Source organism: Boleophthalmus pectinirostris, unplaced genomic scaffold (genome assembly GCF_026225935.1).
Source record: "Boleophthalmus pectinirostris isolate CB_2022bp ecotype Guang Dong unplaced genomic scaffold, ASM2622593v1 HiC_scaffold_8, whole genome shotgun sequence".
Lineage (NCBI taxonomy): Eukaryota > Metazoa > Chordata > Actinopteri > Gobiiformes > Gobiidae > Boleophthalmus > Boleophthalmus pectinirostris.
This window is the reverse complement of record NW_026571515.1, coordinates 21794070-21815727: the sequence shown is the minus strand read 5'-3', so window position 1 is coordinate 21815727 and position 21658 is coordinate 21794070. Positions and strand designations below refer to the sequence as shown.

The window sequence follows — 21658 nt, the reverse complement described above, 5'->3', positions numbered from 1 at the left end:
TCCACCTTCCTAAATCATTTGGATAAATTTAGCCCTGGAACTACCAATGTCTGCTGAAATAAAAGTATGTTGATACATACCTCGATACTGAACTTTTGGGTTGATACAATATATTTCAAATCAATTTGATACGGCTCAATAAAAAATAAAGGTTAAATCATGGCTGTGATACTAAAAGTCTTTGTTAAACCACTTCTTGTGCAAAGTTAATATGAAAAAAGCCCATTTTAATAATCAAAACAGTGAATATGTCAAATGTGTCGCATAAACACACTAAACAAACAACAAAACTGTAGCTCTGTAACAAAATAATTTAGTAAAATATACAAAAAAATACTCTTGGCAATATGTCAATACAACAGTTCTTGATATCAATACTGTATCATCACATTGAATGATGCGATATATCAATATTTTTATATTTTTGCACACCCCTACTGTTAACATGAAAACTACTGCTTAATGACATCACAGTGTGGAACAGAGCATATTGATCTGAAGATGTAGACAGACTAATAATGTAGGATTACTCAAACATGTGTGAATGAAACAAAATACAGCTCCAGGTATGTTTTTGATGTGGTATAACATGTGGTATAACATGGCATAAATCTCACAAGAGTCCATTTTGCACAATATAGGACCTTTAATATCAGATTGTTGGCTGTTTGAGGGATAAAGCCAGATTTTCCAGATGGAGGTTCGTGCAGAGGAGGAATATAAAGCCACTGAAATGTAACAATCAGAAAGATGAGATGATAATTCTAGTAATAACTTTTTGTATTAAGCCTATTTATAAATCTCTCAGACATGGGAAATGTGCTATTGACTACACTAATAATCCCATTAGACTCACTTTAATGAAACTTGACGTGATAATAAATCATAATAACAAATACATGGCAAGTGTCATTTGAGTACTATGACGGCTATGTTGTTCTTTCTCACATTTGCACAAAACAAGCATAAAAAGAGCAGCCCAGTTGAATTGGCTGTAGCTAAATCCTGACACGTTAAATGCATTTGACCTGTAATTATGGCTCGTAATGAGAAGAGGCGGCGCGGAGACAGGTCATTAATTGGTTCATTAATTGGTGAAATTTTCTTGTTATGTAGGTCAGCCCCATCCTTCAGGCATCCTCAGAGCCACAGGAAAGACCGCTCAAGGCTGTCCCCCCAAACAGGAAGCAGGTCCGAGACAGGAAATGATCAATTCCAAAAAGACAATAGAAGGGACAAGTTTGTGCGTGTTCCGCCTCTAGTTTTGTGTTTTTCCGGATTCACAAATACAGCTGTGGATTGAACAAAAGAGAAACTAAACTAATTGACAATAGCTGTTTTTCCCTATTTTGATGTAATAATTTGTGTATATTTATGCTCTGAAATGTCTTATTTCAAGCAAAACAAGGTAATTGATGAGGTGCTAACCTTTTTTTTTTTTAAGGTTATAAACTTTAGTATTAGAGCTGGACAATCTGCAATTTGGTCATATTCACTGTTTATTTAATGTAGTTGTTTGCTTAAAGGGCTTAAAATTGACTCTTGTGAGCTTTAAGCCATGAATGTTGTTACCTCATCAAAAACAGACCTGGAGTTGTGTTTTGTTTCATTCACACGTTTGAGTAACACTTTATTATTAGTATGTCGATATTTCTAAAGCTCAAAATGCTTTGTTCCACGTCACAGATCATCACTGATCACTGATGCAATTCCACCCCCAAACTCTTGACAGCAGTAGACCTATTGTGTCAATACAACTTACTGGCTATGCTTGTATTTGCGCCGTACGGAATTAATCATCTGTGTGCTTGGATGTATCCTGTTCTTGACCCCAGAATGTAAAGTATGGCCCCTTAATGGCCCCTGTTTCAGCAAAATCCTAGAGCCACTGAGTTTAAAAACACAGTAAAGCATTTCCTGTATTACCAAATTATATCACAAGGTGTTTTCTGTTTGAGAAGAACTCAGTTTTTTGTAGAGGGCATATGAGAGTTGTGTATGGAAAGAAAAAAAAAACCCCTCATTATTCCTATATACTGTCATGAAGAAGAGGAAGTGATGGAGAGGCTGGGGTGGCTGTTGGTTTGGCGACAGCAATGAAGATTGGGCAAAGGAATTTTGTGATACAAATCTGAAACAGCAGGACAAGTAAGGAAGGGGTGTCAGGGTAAATATTATAACTGGAGCCCCCACACAATTCACCAGTCTTCACCAAAACAAATAACATAAAGAACGCATCTCTTTACTGTGGCATCTTATATTTTGCAGAGCCTCACTGCCTTTGCTTGTATCCTATAGCAGCCTCCTTGCCGCTGTCTCCTCTTCACACATTGAAATCTTTTTGCTGAAATGCAGTCATGTCAGCGAGGTGCTATGTTTCTCATTATATGTCTGTCATACTTCATCACTTAAGCCAATTTTAGACGTGATGCTAGCACCCCGCCATCTGTTTCTTCATTGCACATTCGCTTTTCTCGGCTTCTCTCCTTGAACTACTGAACAAATTTGAATAAAAGCCAATGTCGTTCAACCTCTGCTAAAGACTAGGCCTATTACTCTACTACTGTATAAATAAGAGAGTTGGAAGTGGAAGGAAGTGCTTTATAATGAAGGTCTGATCACTTTAAAATAATATTATTGAATTTAAAAATATTACTAAATATAGAGGAAAAGTTATATTGTACCATGAGTAAACGAATAGCTCATACTAACCTCACTTCAGAGTTTCTAATGACTAAATTCAAAACTCGTGACAATAGTAGGAAGAAGAAGTTAGTGAGTTAGCTAAGGAATTGGTATTTTTTGGTATTTACGTGCAAAAAGGAAGAAACACGATTCACAAGTTTCATCTTCTGTTTCATTCTTTAATCTTCTGCATAAATTGTTGTTTTTGCATGAACTCCCATGCAGGGTAAGTGTTGTGAGTGCAATATTATCATATAGGTGTATTGTTTTTTTATTCACATGTCCTATGTTTTTAACTTATCCTGTACAGTGTCCTTGGGTGTTTTGAAAGGAGCTTATGAATAAAATGTATTATACTTTTTAATATTTGTTGTTGTGACAGGCAGGCCTACGCTTATAGAGACATCAGTAGTCGACTAGTACTCTGGAGTATCTGCTTTTAAAATAAGTGTCCCTACGATTACTGTTATACTTCTCACATTCCTTCAAAGGTATAGAAGAAACCTTGCACGCATTTATTCTTTTAGCACTTCTAAGCCTGGATAAATGGCATTGAGTTTCAAATGGCATTTGTTAAAACATCATGAATCAATAGACAAAATGTTCACGATTGTAGTATTGGTGGTTTTCAGATTGTAGATGATGTCATACTTAGGGGTGTAACGATATCCAAGTCTCACGATATGATATTGTCACGTTATGAATCTCACGGTACGATGTTTATTGCAATATCATGGGAAAGCTCACGATATGGTGGGGAGACTCACGATTAGGGATGTAACAATATCCAAATCTCTCAGTACAATATTTTTACGATATACATCTCACGGCACGATATTTATTGCGATATTTTGTGGAAGCTAACAAAACTGTTAATATGCTACTTTTTCCTCTTAAAATGCCTTGACAAGAATTAATCCAAAGAACGAAGACTTAAAAATGCTTAGAACTGTTATTTCTTCATGTAGTCTACACTGAAACGGAGCAAAGGATCATGGTCTATGTAGTTCTCTGTCTTTTTTTTTTGCTATTGCTGCACCATAACTCTTAATTTAAGCTAGAGACTTGTAATTCGATAAATTGTGATGGGCCTCAATATTATTGTAAGACGATACGATATCACGATATTTCAGTTATTGTTACATCCTTAGTTATACTCCCAAATGGGGGGCAAGTGCCAGTTTTCCCTATAGATTGGCACTTTGCCATGAAATATCCAAAAGGTAAATTCATAAATGTTGACCTTGATCATTCTATTTTTGACAAGGTTCAATATCATCTGAATTCCAATATGCCCAAATACGTATCCTTGTGTATGAACCCAGAGTAAAAATTTGCATTATACATTCCACTTAGGTTAAATGTAACTTCTGCAGATAGCTATAAGTGTGTGGGCTGGTGTGAGGAAGCAGCTGTATTGATTCATATTGATCTGTCTTTGTGGTTGTAGGACATTGGGATCTTGATAAATGGGAGTGTCCCTGATCTCATTGGCTCTCGGGTGGAGTGTGAATACGGGCCAGGGGTATCTACAGCTGCGACAGTGCACCTGGACTACGGCCCTGCTCAGATCCAGACCTGCCCCCTGCTGCCCAGAGAGAATTACCAGCCCATCCTCCCCGGCACAGGTGAGAAGCAAAACTATAGAAGTGTACATCAGTAGAACAATGTGGATTCAGTACATTGTCTAGCCACAAGGGGTGCAAGTCAGTGAAGTCAGTGTAACCCCATGTTTGTTCTAAAATCAGATAACCAGGGAAGGTCATCTGATGTAAAACTTTGCCAAATCCATCTTCAAACTCTGCACACACTATTGGTTTTAAATAAAAATAGAAGATTTGAGACAAAAAATATACCCATAAATAAACAGATAAAAATGAAAAATTACATGAATAATTTTGTGGCACTTTTTTGTATTTTATGTATAGGCCTATCTTATTTTTCTCAGCATGCAGAGTATCCATTATCTACAGAAGTTTTACATCAGATTCCCTTCCTGACTTGAAACAATAATGTAACAAAATCTTGCATTTTACCTTTGAATTGTGCTACAAAAATGATTCCACAATTTTCGTTTTTGTTTTCTTTTTTGCTGGGGGAAATGCACTTGTATCCCCAACTCCTGCAAATCTTGTAGGACATCTGTCGGCTCTGTTTTGTCTTGTGACACGGGCTGAATTTTGAATGGTTTGAAAGCTGGCAGCACTCCTCACTGTTTCCTTTGTTTGTGCAGATCATCTGACTGTTTCGGTGGCGATAAAAGTGAATGGCACAGCTGTGGTATCTGGGAACTTCATCGTTTACGACTGTGAACGGACCGGAGCCATACATCCAAAGACATCGTGAGTCCCCCAAAACCATTGTCGAACACTGTTTATCTCAAATCCCTCATTTATTCTGCGCTGCCCAGGCGAAAAACATCCATTACATGCAAATTTAATTCACTTACCTTCAACTAAAAGCTTTTTAGAGCTACAGGAGAAGCCTAAAAAAGACCTTTCTAAGCATTTGACATGATCAGAGCTGCTCCTAAAGCTACAGCGTCACTCAAATGTCAGGCCAAATGTCTCTGTGGTATTGCTGACAAATAGCTAGAGGCAGAAGGAAGAACAATGCTGCTCCCATGTTACGTTCCCTGGCATTTTATTCTGTGTCTCACTCTGACCATTTCTGCTTAAAGCTGCTGTGTGTTCAAGCTCTTTAGTTTTTGATCAAAATATGCCTTTTTGTAGATTTTTTAGATATAAGATTATGATGATAATGATTTTTTTTTACAATTCTAATTCATCCTAGTTATTAAAAGTAATGCAGTGACACTGTTGTATGGAACAGTAAATACTGAGTCAATAATAATGTCATGTTAAAAGTCCTATATTATGCTATTTCCTCATTTATGTTATGATGTTGTTTCGTCATCAAAAAAAATATCTGGAGTTGAGTTTTGTTTCAGTCACAGATGTTTAACACGTAAACCCTGAATATGTAGGCTGAGTTCTTCTCTCAGATAGAAAACACTCTGTTCCATCTTGTGATGTCAAGTGCTTCACTGTGTTTTTAAACTCCATACACTTTCACTAGAATCACTGGGATGATTTCAGCTCTGGGATTGCCAGTTTCTACTGAACTAAAGGTAAAACCACAAGTAAAGCTTCATGACATCACAAGGTGGAGCAGAGCATTTTGGGCTTGAAGATGTAGACAGATAATAATAAATAATTTCTCTACCAAAGAATACAACTCCAATTATGTTTTTGAGGAGGCAACAACATTATAACATGGCTTAAAGCTCACAAGAGTCCATTTTGTGTTAGTTGAGTCCTGATGTAGACATGGCTTTGTCCTGTTCTACTCCAGATTTAATCTCAGTTTGGATGTGGTGTTTGTGAATGTCCTTAAAATGTTCTGGAATCACCTAGTTTCATTACACAATCACATTTTAAATGAATGTTAATTAATCTGTAATTGGATATGTGCGTAGGGCTTGTCCTGTCATGCGTTTAGTTTTTCTGTGAAGGACTGCGGTCACAAAGAGGCCTTTCTCATATGTGGAGTTAGTCCAACTTGGCGCCCTCTCTTTGCATGTTGGACAATGTCAAAGGATCTACTTTATCTGATGGGCGGACAGCATAAGGGCTCATGGGACTGTACTATGTGCGTGTGTGTGTGAGTGACTGCATTTCAAAGCATCTGGGTGTGTCCCCTTTGTTCTTTTTGTGTTCTTGTTTTGATAAAAGCTTGCCTAGGTGTGAATAGAGGAGCTGCAGGTACATGTGTGCACTGCTCACGAGGTCCAAGAGTGTGAAATTAGACGGCAGTTTGTTGGAGGTGATAATGAGCACAGTGCCATACTCACAGGAAGCCGCACATTGGGCTGGAAACACTGCAGAGTGGGAGAGACGCTCTATCTGATTTCAATCACTCCAATAATCCCCAAAGAGACAGCATCATGAGCTGCTCCTAGAGTCCAGTGTCAGGATTTAGGTGTGTCTAATGTCTGCAATGAATTCACTTTGATCCGTCTGTCATAAATATGCATTACCCGCTGTATTTGTCTAAGTCAGTCAATATTTGTGTGCATTAAGGGGAATTTCACACATCTACAGTAGTCCAACCAAAGCTATTTAAGGGAGTAAACATCCAGTTTCCAATATAAGACAATTTAGTGAGGAACTGCTTTTATTCTAGACTATTCTACACAGTTTTGCGTCTTTGCATCTTTCATATTCTGTGCTGATATGCCACTATTGCTATCCATACCAAACATCACCAATCTTCACGTAAATATATGATACTGGTATCAGTTATCGTGCCAATACTGACAATTTTGATAAATAAGATATCGGCCCCATAGTATTGGTTCAGTTAATATCCCATTTTGATGAAATGATGGGCAATTTAGTGGCCAATGTCTGTCCCAAACACCTAGTAATATTGAACTTGCATTTTTTCAAAGCTGTTCTGTAATTACTTTAAACACATTTAAATCATTTTTACTATACGCTGTTTGTGTTTAAAGGAAATAAGTCAGATTTTCAGTCTCTGCTTTGTATTAGTTGATATTGGGTATTGGCAGATGCTTAAAGTGATAGTATAGAAATCAGTATTGGAACAGAAAAAGCTGTTCATCTCTAATAAAAATACAAAGGTATCTTATACACAGTGAGATCTGATCCTTTTTGCAAATGCTTATATAAAATAATAGTCATACTAGATAACTGCTACCTTGCTGCTTTCTGGTTTGTTTTTGGAAGTTCTGTAATCAATCTGCCAGATTTATTTTTGCACTTTAATCTAGTGTAAATCCCATCTGGAATGAGACTATATCATCCCAGTGGAAAGAAAACACACCTATCATTAATTCCTGCTTTCAGCTATATTTTACAATGGGACCTGCCCCCAGAATACTCCTGAGTAATAAAAGTAAGTATTGTTTTCAAAAGCATGCCTCTGACTCTACAACAAAGGGAGGTTTCAGTTACACCATGTCCAAAGCTGTTTCTCTGTTTCTTTCTGGACAAAGTGGTAATGACAGCCTGCCCAGTGGGATGCACCTTATCTGGCCTCTTTATGTCCAACACTGATTCTCACTTTTATTTTCCTCTCAAAGTCTCAAGTTTTATGTTTTCTCTGCTTGTGGTCTTGTCCTATTGCACTCACACAAATAGGCTAATTCTGTTAATGGTGCTATTTGAAGCCAAGATTTTTAATGAGCAATGGACACAGAAGAAAAAAGATGAATGTAGTATATTATTAACTTTCAAAAGAGTAATTAAATGCCTTTAAACTGATGTAACCTTGGAAAAACTATGCTGTTTCATCCATTGTTTCTACTCTAGTCCCACTGTTTCATTGCTACCCCTACTATACTGGATTCACAACAAGTTCTCGTTCTGCTACTCTAAATTATTTAAATTGTTTTAGAAGCATTTTAAAACAGGTTTTGGTCAAAGGTATCGCCTCTCTATTTTTGGTTACTAAAATAAATCTCCCTTTTTCATCAGAAATTGGTGCATTGTTGGCACAGGTGCACGTGTCAAAACCACATCCTCTCACAGTGTCCTGTTGTCTTGATGCACCCACTCTGCACTCAGCATGGTTTTGATGGTTATTAGGACCACAGATGAAACTAAATATTTAGTGATTGCTATTATTTGGGCAACATACAAAACAATTTATTTTGCTCTTTTGTAAAAACTTATATAATGTTTACAATTTATTTACTTCATAAGTTTACTTCATATGAAACATACATAACTAAAATACACATAGGCCATACAAATATAGAAATTAAGATATATAATAATGTGTATTAGTAGTATTAGTTAAGAAATGGTCAACAAATCAATGAACATAGCATTTTAATTAACTATTACTTATACTAGTACTCCTCCTTTTTACTAGCACTACAGCTATGAATACCTATATTACGACTAATTCAGCTAGTGTAAATGGCGATTATACAGGCTTATGCCAACGCCAAATGTATTTCTATAGCATATTTGCGTATTTATTTATGTATTATAGATAAAGACAATAACTACATTACACACAAAATGCAAGACAAAACCAGCAACAATTTCCTATGTAAATGAAAAGAAGAAAAATCACATAGAAACAAATAGAAATCAAAACTGCCGGTGAAAAAACACTAATGATACTAATATTTCTCATGCTGCGCTTGCTTACTACCACTATAGCAACTTTTTCCATAGCTTCGACTAGTTCTACAACAACTACTACTGTTACTACCACCACCAACTTTTCCATACTTATTGTTTACTTCCCTCCCTACCCCTCATAAAACCGCTGCTTTGGTCTGCCCACATATCTCCGTGACTGGGTCGTGATTGAGTGTGTGTGCTTAACCGCTGTGTCCACCGAGAGGCCCTGAGACCGTGGACTCTTCCCTGTGTATTCAGCCTATGTGTAAATTTGCCTGTGTGGTCATTATTACGGTTTGGGGAGGGCAGCTTTGGGGAGTATTTACTGTCAACGTTAGGTCAAGCCGGGAGACCGGGGGAGTGTGAATAGACCGGAGTAGACGTATGCTTGGAGGGAGAGGCAGGGGGGCTGGACTTGTGGGTGGGTGGTAGCTGTTCGGTTGTTTTAGTGGGACAGAAGAAGAGTCAGTGAAAACAGCAACAATGATAAGAGCCTCCAGGGGCCATCTGCTTTTAATCAGCACACACTCACGCACATAAACACACACACACACCTACAGAGATGGGTGTTTTCCATTATAGCCAGCCTCTCGTTACAAGCCCACCTCACCGCTATCAGCCTGGGACGACTGGTAGCACTGGAGGCAATATCCAGGAGAGGACAGCTGTCTGCTCCTCCGGGCTACACACTGACACTCTCCAGTCCCACACAAATGTACAAATGATCCTCTTATATCATGAAAGGAGAGTTGGAGTTTTTAATTGTACCCTAAAGGGATATTTTGTTTTATGTATTTGACCCAGACTTCATTGTAACTTAATGGGGCAAGCTGTCAGGCGCAGTGCCCTTCCCCCCAGGTCTCGAGCAAGAGTTCTGGTCATGACAAGAAGGAGGATTTCAATTGTTTCAGGTGGAATATGAGTAGTCAGGAGGAGTTATATACACTAAGCCCCCACTGATCTGGGAATTGAACTGACCCTCTCACTTCAGTTGCATTAAGGGTTTAAGATATATCGCAATCAAATTAAAACCACAAAAATGAACCACAAAAATGAGCAAATTAGCAAATTGCAAATTGCAACGATTTAAGTAATGCAATTTTCTATGCAAACACCCAAATATCCAGTCTAATTCTCTATAAGACCTACTGATCCTGTAGTTTATCTCCACAAAACCAGAACAACATAAGATTCTTGTATTAGTTTAGCAGTTCAGATTTCATCCGTCTCTCAAATGCTCATGCCCTTGGATGTGTTTAAAATGTGAAATCTGTACATAATCCATCCAAATGATTTTAGTGAAGGTGTGTGGAGTTTAACCCTTGCAGACCGATGGTATTGTATACGATACCTAAGAATATCTTTTGTATAACCACGCATAACTTTCCCACCATTTTCCATGAAAAGCTGACAGTTGTGGCTTTCCGAGCAAATTTCTGGCATTATCCTTAACATTAACATGCACTCTGGGTGATGACACGGGAAAACAAGTGTCCAACAAGAACTTTGTTTTCTGCCAAACTCTGGTGCTCCATCCATTTTGATTGGCCCAAACTTTGCCAAAGAGTGTAGTGAGTTCGAGAATCGAGAAATTTTCGATTGCTCTGAGTGTCTATGTTTGTAACAGTTGAAAAAGCTGCTCTAAGTGCAGTTATTTCCCGAATAAATGGCAAATTACGTGTATTGGTCTCTGTTTATATATGTTTGCTTGTTTTGTTTTGAGTGTGAATTTTATTTTCCGTTTTTTTGTTTTTGTTTTTTGTTTTCATTTGTATTTTGGGTCCTATAGCTTTTATTACAGCCACATGACACAACTAGAACATGCTGATTATGAAATAACAGGTTGTAAAAAAGGATGTATAACACTTCAATAGCAAAATTAAGCAAAAAAATCCAGGCGAGGACAAATGTACTAAAATTGCCCTTAGGTCTTGGAGGGTTAAAAGCACAATGGAGCACTTCCTGCAGTAGCATGTGGTGAGTTTTATGAGTATGGCTAGCAGAAAACAGAGTGATATGGCCCCTTTAAAATGAAATCTAATCGCAATTTGAAACTACTCCAAAAACCTACCGCCCTTATGCTAATGACTTCACCACCAATAAAATGCCTGTTCAACATTCAGTACAGCGTTCACAATTGTGTACAAGACGCAGCCTTGGATGAGTGACTGATTCACAAGATAAATTATGAAGACATGTGGTGCACTTATTAACTCAGACCAGGGAACCTTGAAAACAATACAGCTCTTGATACAAAACAATGTTAATATGTCTTCTCCCCTAAGCCTTAATTGCAATAGTGTTGATCATAGATACTGTAATAATATACCAGAATCTCATCCATCTTATTCATTCTTCTCTTCCAGATTTTGCAAGTTGCCAAACAGCCAGTGCTCACTCCCTTATTGTGAGGTGTTTTAATAACTACTCTCTGGCATCCTGCAATTATTTGTCTATTTTTTGAGCAAGGAAATAGTGTGTCTTCAGTGTGCATGTTTTGCATATTGATTTGGCCATGTGGTTTCTAGTGTGGCCCCTTCAATTTCTCCAAGTTTGGGACTCGTACAACTTATTGTTCAATATATGAAAGCTAGAACAGTATTTTGGGGGGTCAGCATTTATCATTTGTACATTTTATTTGCACTATTGGGAATTTTTTGATTATTTTTTGGCTATATGATCAGATTTAAGATGTAAAAGGTTGAATTACTATTTTCTATGACTCACTACAAATGAAAACTAAGAACTAAGTACTCATTCTGCCATTTATTTATTGCAGCTCATGTTTTTGTGGTTTAAATCTGCTTTTGGGTTATGGTGTTAGTGGCATGAATTTCTTCTTCAGCAATATATTGACCTTCAAAATTAGCTATCGTGACAGGCCTATATATTGTTATACATTCCTAAGCATCCTGCTAAAGTCATGAGTATCCACAATGTGAACCATAGCAAAGAAAACTACATATATCAGTTTTTATTAACTCTTGTAAATGTCTCCTAACATTGCCTTTAAAAAATGAACATCCCTCCTCTGTCTGCTTTGCCTAAAACAGCTGGTAAACTAATTTCTTTGTACGGTTTCAGGTCACTCAGATCCAATCTTCTCTGAAATATTAATTAGAATTCTACAAGAGTGCTTTTTTAATCATTGAAAACAACAACAGTGTGCATTACAAGTTCATTCAATGAAGGCATGTTAGTCTTGGTAGTAGTTGTAGTTGTAGCAGTGTGAGTAACAGGAGTAGTAGTAGCAGATACCCAATAGTTGTAGCATTGGTAGAAGTACCAGTAGTAGTTGGTGCAATTATATTTCAGGACCAGTAGTATTAGGAGAAGTGCTAGTTGCAGTGGTAGTAGTGGTAGTAGTAGTAGTAGTAGTAGTTGTTGTTCGTTTATCTTTTGTATGTGAAGCACTTTGTGACCTATGTCTATGAAAAGCACTGTATAAATAAACTTTATTTTAGTAGTAGTAGTATTTTTGGAGTTTGAAGTAGCAGTAGTAGTATAAATAGTGTGCCTGACCAGCCAGTTCCTTTTACATTCTGTTTGAATCGAGAAGGTGAAAATTCTTTGTCCAAACTTGAGACGTTCCAGCCATGGCCGCAAATTTTTATCACATATATCTCTCAGATGCGGAAGATATGTCCTCTCCAAAATTCTCGTATCATTCAGAACAAAATAACTTTGAAATAAGTGAAATAAGTTATAGTTTGGTGCTGTGATTGTTGATTCTGTAAAAATCTATACTGTTTTTCCCATTTTTACCTGTTAACTGGACCATGCATCCCTCTGATTGGTTAATCCGCCTGTCAATCATGCCCTGATCCCCTTGTCTTTGTAAAGTTTTATCAAAATATGTGGTTCTGGCTGGTTGATAAATAAATACATTTGCAATTGTACAACTAAGAGTATTGTTTTAAGTTGTAGTAAGATGTAGTATTAGCAGACGGTATATCAGTCATGTAAATCATACAGGGGGGACTGGAGTACAGATTAAAACCCCAGTATTCAGAGTAAGTGTAAAAGTATTTGTTGAAGTATCAGTTGCAGTAAAACATTCTTCTGCAGTAGTTCTCCTCTTTAAACTACACTCACATATCTCCAGCTGCAGTGGTTAGTATTGGGTAAACAGCAGGGCGTGTGTAGCAGCGCCGGTCTGCACGCTGTCATTATGTGATTAATTACTGGAGTTTCTCTTGGCTCTTATCAGTGTTGCTTCACTACGTTCAGGTCCTAAATTGGGTCCCAGTCCAGATAATGTGAATGGTCTTCTGTGTGTGCACATGGGCCTGTCCTGTTGATGTTTCATCAGGTAGATGAAAAGAAAACTATGTGTCTTCAAAGGCTAATTGCGAGTCTGTAAGTGTGGTGTTACTTAAGTATTTAGGTTAAGTATTGGGGTTAAGACATTAAAACTTTTAGAACATTTCTTCTAACATATAACATGATTGAACATGTTATTAGTCATTAAACATTACTAAAGATATTGAATGCAAATGGACTGAACTATAACTACTTCTGCTGCTATATGGCAAGTGAAAAAATGTCTATGTTTAAATTGAATTTACAGTAATTATATATTATTAGAAGTCCACCAATAGAGCTCCTGTAGTTGTCGTCACATAATCTCAGCATGAACCTCCAAACCCCACAGTAGCAGTAGTCGCAGCTGAGAATTCCCATAGAATCTAAGGGTGTCCGTCTTAATTAACAAACTTTATGAGAGTTTCAGAGATTGTGGATTATTGTTGTGCTCTGAGATGTACACATGATTGAAGACAGAAGAAAGCCTGAGCCTTTTACTGGATTTACAAAGATCCAGATTGGCAGTAGAAGTGGATTTCTGCAGCTAAACGAGCAGCTGATCAAGCCATACATTAATTAAGCTATGGATGTATTTTTACATCGATATTTTTTTCTTTATTTGGTTTTATTTGAATGATTCAATCACAGTCTCATAATGATTAAAAAATGTAAGATTGTGTATTGTTGATTTGCATTAGTGTATTACTGAGGCAGAGTGAGAATAGATTGAAGAGAAGCGATCCCATATGCTTTCTACTAAACACTGTTAATTTGTGTAATGTTAAATGACTGCTTATAAATCTTTTTACTCATGTTTAATCATGTGTTTTATGAACTTACATCAAATACATTTATTGGACTACAATGTTCTAAACTGATACTACTGCTCAGCAGTAGATGAAGTTCAAGTATTTCATGCAGATTTTGAGATCTAATAAAGCTTCAAATTTATTGATTTTGGTAAAAAATTGTGCTGAATGTTGTTCAACAGAAACAACTGAATACATTTTTTTCCCAACTAATTAAAACTATGAACATGTTAAAAATAAACCCCTCAACCTTTTTGGCAGGTCTCAAACTATTCGCAAATGCAGTGAAGTAAAAGTTAAAACTATCCACTGTAAATGTGCTTAAGTAAAATACAGATATGCAAAATTTCTACTTTATACTTTACTATACTAAACTTTATACTGTACAGTACTTTACTACTTTCACTTTGTTACATTCCACCGCTGTTACTACTACTCCTACTACTCTTCCTCGATCTCTTGTCACTAAAATCACTAATACAACAACAACCAGTAAATCATGTGTTTTATTAAAGTTAAACTAATTATTTTCACTATTGATCATATTCTGTCCCTCATTTTACCAGAGGCCGTATACAACCTTTCAACAATTGCCGATTAGGTTGAATGCCAAGCTGTAATTGTAACTACTAAACCTGTTTAGGATGTCTCTCTCCATGAAGACACACCATTTACCAACATCCTCATGATTCACTGCATTTAGAGCCCTATTTATCAGCAGTTGCCCTTGAGCCACAGACTGTAACCATATGAAATAAAACCGTTGTAGACTGAATCCTTTGTTTGAGAGAACTGAGCAGTCATAAAACACAGCTGAAGAGACTCTTTCACAAACGCTATACAAACAAGCCTTGTAAAGTTGCTCCTCTACCAAAACACAGTAAACGACTGGTTCTCAAACTGTGGTGTGGGTACTATTGGGATTACATAAACATCTAGTTCTACGTCTAGTTCTTTAAAGGGCCCGTATTATGCAATTTTTTGATCTATTTTTATAATGTTGTTTCCTCATCAAAAACAGACCTGGAATTGTGTTTTATGTATTCACATGTTTAACACACATATCCTGCATATTTAACCCGAGTTCTTCTCTCAAACGGAAAACACTCCACCACCTGTGATGTCCAGTCTCTACTGAACAAAAGGTAAACTTGAAAACTTCAACTACATGACATCACAAGGTGTAACAGAGCACTTTGAGCTTTAGAGATGTAGACAGACCAGAGGTGGGACCAAGTTGTTGTTTTGCAAGTCTCAAGTAAGTTTCAAGTCAATTCAGATTTAAAAGTGCTTCTCAAGTCTTCTCAAGTCATAGGCCTCAAGTCCGAGTCATGTCCCAAGTCACTGACCTTCATGTCCAAGTTGAGTCCCAAGTCTTAGTCCATTTTATCAAGTCAAGTCTCAAGTCCTAACAATAGTGACTCAAGCCTGACTCAAGTTCAAGTCACAACTTGCAAGTCCCATCTTTGATATAGATTAATAATGAAGGACCATTCAAACATGTGTGAATAAAACAAAACACAACTCCAGGTGTGTATGTTTTTGAGGATTTAACAACATTATAACATGGTTTAAAGCTCAAAGCGTCCATTTTCCATAATATAGAATCTTTAAGTAGAAGACTTGTCTAACTACATGTGTGGTGTACTAAGGAGGTCACAATATGTGTCCTATAATATGTGACCAGCTTTATGAAATCAAACATTCTGAAAGAAAACAGTGACAAAGTGACATGTAGCCAGATAAAAAAAAAAAAAAAATCATGTTAGATTATACGTTTACTTTTTGGACTTTTTGAAATCTAAAAGGGTCAATTATTTTTTATATAATTACATTGTGGCCACTTAACTGAACCTGATAATTGATATACTGAATAATCTTAACATTCCTTCGCTATATGTTGTATATTCTGCATTAAAATACATTCAGAGAGATTTTAACTTGGTTTAGAAGATACTTAGTCCTTGTTTATTCCTGTTTTATCTGCGTTTAGTTGATTTTTAATAATGCTTTTTCTCTGTCTGTCTATTTGATTGTAATCCCCTTTTAACTTAGTGGTTTAGGATAGATTTATGTCTTTGTTAGTTCTATCTGAGTCTGCCAAAGAGACTAAAATTATTTGTCAAACTTGATAAAAGTATTTGCCGTAAACAACTGCATCTTTATTACACAAAATGGCTGTGTCTATAAAACTCCTAATAGACCTGTTTGTCTCATAATGGCCTTGGTGAGACGCTCTAAAATTGATAATGGACCTCACAGAGTAATAAATATGAAACATTACTCACACACCGGCCTCATCATTTAGCAGTGTGGGGATGTTTCCAGAGAAATGCTTTATCTGCAGATGTGGCCAGACTTGACCCCAGCTCTGCCTGTATCTACCAACTTTAGAATGAGAGCAGCTATGACTAATCACTATTTCCTTTAATTCAACTTTGATGTCTTTAATCGTCTCATCCTTGGAGCTTGTGTTAAACTGCAGAAAAGATCAGAGCGAGCATGTACTTAGACTTTACATAAGTATAAGTACGTATTTATCCTGCTCTTTTATTTGGGCTTTTCCTGTCTGGGGGCAAAATGGCAAATCTTCTGCCTCCCACATTGCAGTTGTTGTAGTATTTGCAGCAGGTGTAGTAGTAGTAGTAGTAGTAGCAGTAATAGTACTAGTTGCAGTAAAAGTAAGTAATAAGGTTCAGTGCTTGCAGTTTTAGTACTTTTGATAAGTCTCTACTAGTTATAAGTGATTGTAGGATTAGTACTGGTTCCAGCTTTTGTTGTTTGCTTTTTCATTTTTTAACATTTTTTTTTTTTTTTTTTTTTTTTTTTATCAAATGCCCTTCCTAAAACTTAAATTAGACATAGACTTTATTGATCCACAAGGGAATTATCTGGACAACTCACACATCACAGTAAATTATAATAACAAAGAGCAAAAATATAATGCGTTATAGTCTGGGTTTAGATCTGGTACTGGTAATCAAAAAGTGAAATATTATCTTAGGTGGTACTTAATGCTCATTTAACGCTTTAATGTTAATTTTATGGTGATTATTCATGTTTTTATTTGTTTGTATTACGATTTTCAGTGTTGGGAATAACGCATTATAAAAGAAACAAATTACTTTTACGTGTTCCTTTTTGCTGTAAGGCATTACAGGGAAAAATTTTTTAATATTTTACTCGGTACAAATGTCAGTAACTCACATCACAGTGCTTTTTTAACCTGGACTGAAGTAGTGGGTTTTTCATTTTTCTTCATACAAATTCGCTAAAGTCACCAAGATCAGCAGTAGTGAAATGCCAAAGTTATGATTCCGAATGTTGGGATGGGCCTGGAGGTGCGCCTGCGTAGACTGTTGGGTAAACGTGGGCAAAAGGACCGGCGCGGAACTCCACGCTCCACAGGGCTAATCACAGCTGAAGCCCGATCGCGCTTTGCTGACACCCTGCTCCACAGGTTTGGGGTTCTCTCAGGGGCTTCCTAGATTCCAAGTCCTAGTCCAAGATTAGTCTTGGTTTGGTCCTGGTTTAGTCCTAGTTTATTCTTGATTCAGTTCTGGTTCAGCTCTGGTTTAGTCCTGGTTTCAGCCTGGTTTAGTCCTGGTTCAGTCCTGGTTCAGTCCTCGGTTCAGTCCTGGTTTAGTCCTGGTTCAGACTGTATACAACGCAAAAGTCCGGCATCTTTACTTGCTGATTGTTATTTGACAATTAGCGACAGTTATTTTGGTGAGAGTAACTTAAAAGTGCTGCAATAGTTGTGTAATATCTTACTTTTTAAATACAGTAATATTGTAATGTTATGAATTACTTTGAAATGACAGTAACAAGTAATAAATAACGCATTATAGTTTTGTAGTAACTTGCCCAACAGTGATGATTTTAATGCCTTTCTTATTCGGTAAAGCACCTTGAATTGTGCTGTACAGATAAATTTGCCTTGTCTTACTTTTAGTTTGAGAAACATTGATCTAGGCCATTATCCCAGATTGGAGGCAGCAGTAACATGACAATGCATTTGAATAATTATGTGTATTAGTGTATTAAGATTACAGGAGTTAGTGATGGACATATTCTCTTGTTTTGAACAGATGCGGGAGCTGTTTGAGCACCAGGTGGAAGTGTTACTGGGACCTGGAGAGCCACCTTTGCGTCGCCGGTAAAGATGAGTCAAAGCACAACCTGCTGGAGGTGAGAAAGCCTGTGTTATCTTTGGTAAATGGCAGATGCCTCCAGGATCTCTTAATATTAAGAGCCTTAGACATAATCCACACAAGTGCAGCTTACTGTAAGGATCTGAGACACAAGTCTCGGGAATGTGGCAACATTATTCAGTGGTGTGGACTAGATAGATACTTAAACTTACTGTAACATTTTCAAATCTAAACTCTCATTTTAGTAGTAGTAGTAGTAGTAGCAGCAGCAGCAACAGTAGTAGTAGTAGTAGTAGTAGTAGTAGTCATAAAAGTACCGATACTAGTTGAAGCAGATGTAGAATGCATCAGTATTATTATTATTATCATGGGTAGTAGTAGTAGTAGCAGTGTGGTGATAGTTTTAGGTGTTGTTGTAATAGTTATAGCACTTCGTTGTAATTGTTGTAGTTGTAAAAGTAGCATCACTACTTGAAACAGACATGCTGTAGATAACATCAGTAGTAATAGTAGTAGTAGTAGTAGTTGTAGTAAAAGTAATGATACTAGTTGAAGCAGACATAGAACGCATCATTATTATTGTTGTAGTAGTAGTAATATTAGTTAAAGTAGCAGTGTGGTGGTAGTAGTAGGTGTTGTTGTAATAGTTGTAGTACTTGTCGTAATTGTAGCAGTAGTAAAAGTAGCACCATTAATTAAAACAGTAGAAATTGTAGATAGATAGCATCAGTAGTAGTAGTAGTAGCAGTAGTAGTAGTAGTAGTAGTAGTAGTAGTAGTAGTAGTAGTAGTAGTAAAAGTGGCATTACTATTAGTATTTTTGTGAAAGATGTGCAAAACAAATTTCCCTAGTTCCCTCATTTCCTTGTGTATAGGATTGTTCACTTGTAATTTACAGTAGGCTACAGTAGAGATTTTATTTTCTGGCGACTGTGTCTCTTTAAGCTCTTTTCCTTGACCTCCTCTTGAGTTGCTCTGTTTAGTGCTTTGGTTTTGAAATCTCAGCATGTGGAAGATTACTCTCCCTGTGTTGCTATTTTTGCCCAAGAATTATTACTCAACTGTCAGGACTTGTTTGTTGCCTGGAAATAAATACACCCAGTATTGTCTCCCATGCTTCTGTTTTAACTGGGAGTCTGTACAAAGGATTATGGCGATGTTTGTGTGTGGACGCAAAGCCTAATTAGCTGTGAACTAGTCTGTAAAGCAAACAGAACAGTGTAAAGTCCTGCCACGGGCTGGTAATGATGCTGTTTATTTAGCAATACCATTTAACTAGGTCTGTCATTGTAACTTAAACTTAGTGTCAATTTGTCTGTGGATTGAGAACATTCAGAAAACCCTATTTTGAGAACCACAATAACCAAAAATGTAATGGATGCCATAGATTGCGGTTTTACAAAATTAGCCTCTCTAATTACTAACTTATGTTTAAAAGAAAACATTGAAGATGTAATACAACTGTATAAGACCAAAACACAGTTAATTAAATATGTGACAAATAAATATAAACAATACATTATGGGTCTAATAGGTTGACAAAGGAAATAATGAATGAAGCACTGAAGACAGGGTCATAAGGCTGTTATATAGTTTTCCATTTACAATCAATAGATGTTTTATTATTTATTATGTTTTATTATTTATTGGCACAACTCTTTAGTGTTACATAATTGTATAGTATTAAAAATACATCGGCCTCCTGTGAGGTTATGTCATGCTTCTTGGGACCTTTAAATGGCTCTGTGGGAGGTAGTTCTCGGAAAAAATCTGCCTCTATTGTTCTTTTCTGGTCGTGGTGGTCCTGTGATGTTAAAGTAGCACAATACAGCTCTCAAGTCTTACCGAGCGTTTGAGGAGCAGCTGACAGGAGCCTGAGTCAGTCACACAGTCACACCTCCTGGTCCTTTAGGCCCAGATCTGCTGGTCTGAGCCGGACTATAAAAACTCCACAGGAACTCTGCAGTCTGACGTCCAGCGAGACTTTAAATAAACGCTTTTATCACACCCTCGCGCCAGGATTTTACACTGTTCTGTTTGCTTTACAGACTAGTTCACTGTTAATTACAGTTTACGTCAACACACAAATATCTCCTTAATCCAAACTTAAAGGGGTGGGCCACGTTTAAACAAACCCCTGTAATAGTCTGTTTTTCATTCCTCTCTCCTGTCCTTGTCAAACTACGACATAAGTAATCTGTTTATATGGCTTTATGAAAGACTTAGTCAGCAAAACCACATGTCTTGCATTAACTGCAAAAGAGAAAATTACACATAGAGGGCTACATGTATGGCTTAAGATTAATTGCAAGTAATTCACAATTTTAAAATCATTAGGCTGTAATCATTAAAATAGAATACCCCTGGATCAAAACAATGAAAACAAGAAAAGATTTCAACGTTTTTATTATTACTTTTTATTTGTTGTTAATTTCTGATTCTTCTTTGATGATTTCTTGTTTTTTAGATACTTAAAAACGGCAGAAAACGGGAAAAATGCCCAAACATAATAACCCCATGTAAATATCATTTGTAGTCTAGTTTTGACCTCTACAAAAAAAATAAAAAAAGTCTTGTATCAGTTTAGCAGGTCACATTTCAGTCAAAAGTAAATTCTCGTGGATGCGTTTAAAATGTGCACAGTGAACTGAGTCACGATTTTTGGATTTTCACAAATCTAATAATTGTAATGCTTGACAAAAATCACAGTTTGATATCATTCTAAATTGTTCAGCTCAGTGCACAATTTCTTAAGAATGAAAACTCAATGAGACTATAGTAATGTAGGTCAGTGTGGGATGGAGAGGAAGAAGACGAGGCGGTGTTCCTGTCTGCTGGAACCATCATGGTGTCCGGAGCGGTTTGTTTTTCTAGTCCTTCATCGCATCTCCATTTGAAGCTATTGTTGCTTCGCTATGAGCCAGAAATCACTGTCTCATTTCCTGCTGCTTTAGATAAACAGGACAGGTATTTTGGGGTTTGCGGATGTGTGTGGAGAACTCTATTGTTTTCTTAAGTACTTTATGGCCTTGGTTCTGAAAATGTGGGATGGGTTGGGATGGGCTGCACGCAGGATTCTTCTGCTGCTACTCAGTGCTAATCCAGGTAATCCTATAGGCATTTGAGTGTTTTGGAGATGGTTCTAACAATATGAGTTATGCCAGTTTCACCATATGTCCTAATCTAGCCTTAGGTACTTTTCTCTTATTATATTTGGCTTGTTTGACTAGGTGGCTGTCTTGGTAGAGTTAAACAAATGTATTAACACAGTTTCATCACTTTTAGAGAATAAGTAATATGCTGGTGTTGTAATGCAGATTTATTGAAGGTACTGGGTCACTTGTAATTTTCCCTTCCACATCTCTAATACAGAGCAGTGTGCTGGGTTCACTGAACAATTTCCTCTCATTAATTTGGGCAGTGATCATTAATTATTTGCTTTATGGAGTTACATTTTTTAATCAACATTGGCCTTGAAATATCTTTAGTGTGAATCTTTACTTTCTGATGCTGTTTCCTCATCAAAAACATGCTCAGAGTTGTGT

General features: G+C 36.8%; 1 protein-coding gene across 1 annotated transcript in view; it reads left to right on the top strand.

Annotated features, from left to right (window-relative positions):
* Window positions 1–21658, top strand: part of plxnd1 (plexin D1) — a 150697-nt gene that overhangs the window by 31696 nt on the left and 97343 nt on the right. Inside the window, exons 6-8 of the mRNA XM_055165785.1 lie at window positions 4136–4313; window positions 4919–5027; window positions 18052–18151. Coding sequence (XP_055021760.1) covers window positions 4136–4313; window positions 4919–5027; window positions 18052–18151 — 387 coding nt within the window. The remainder of the gene's footprint in view (window positions 1–4135; window positions 4314–4918; window positions 5028–18051; window positions 18152–21658) is intronic.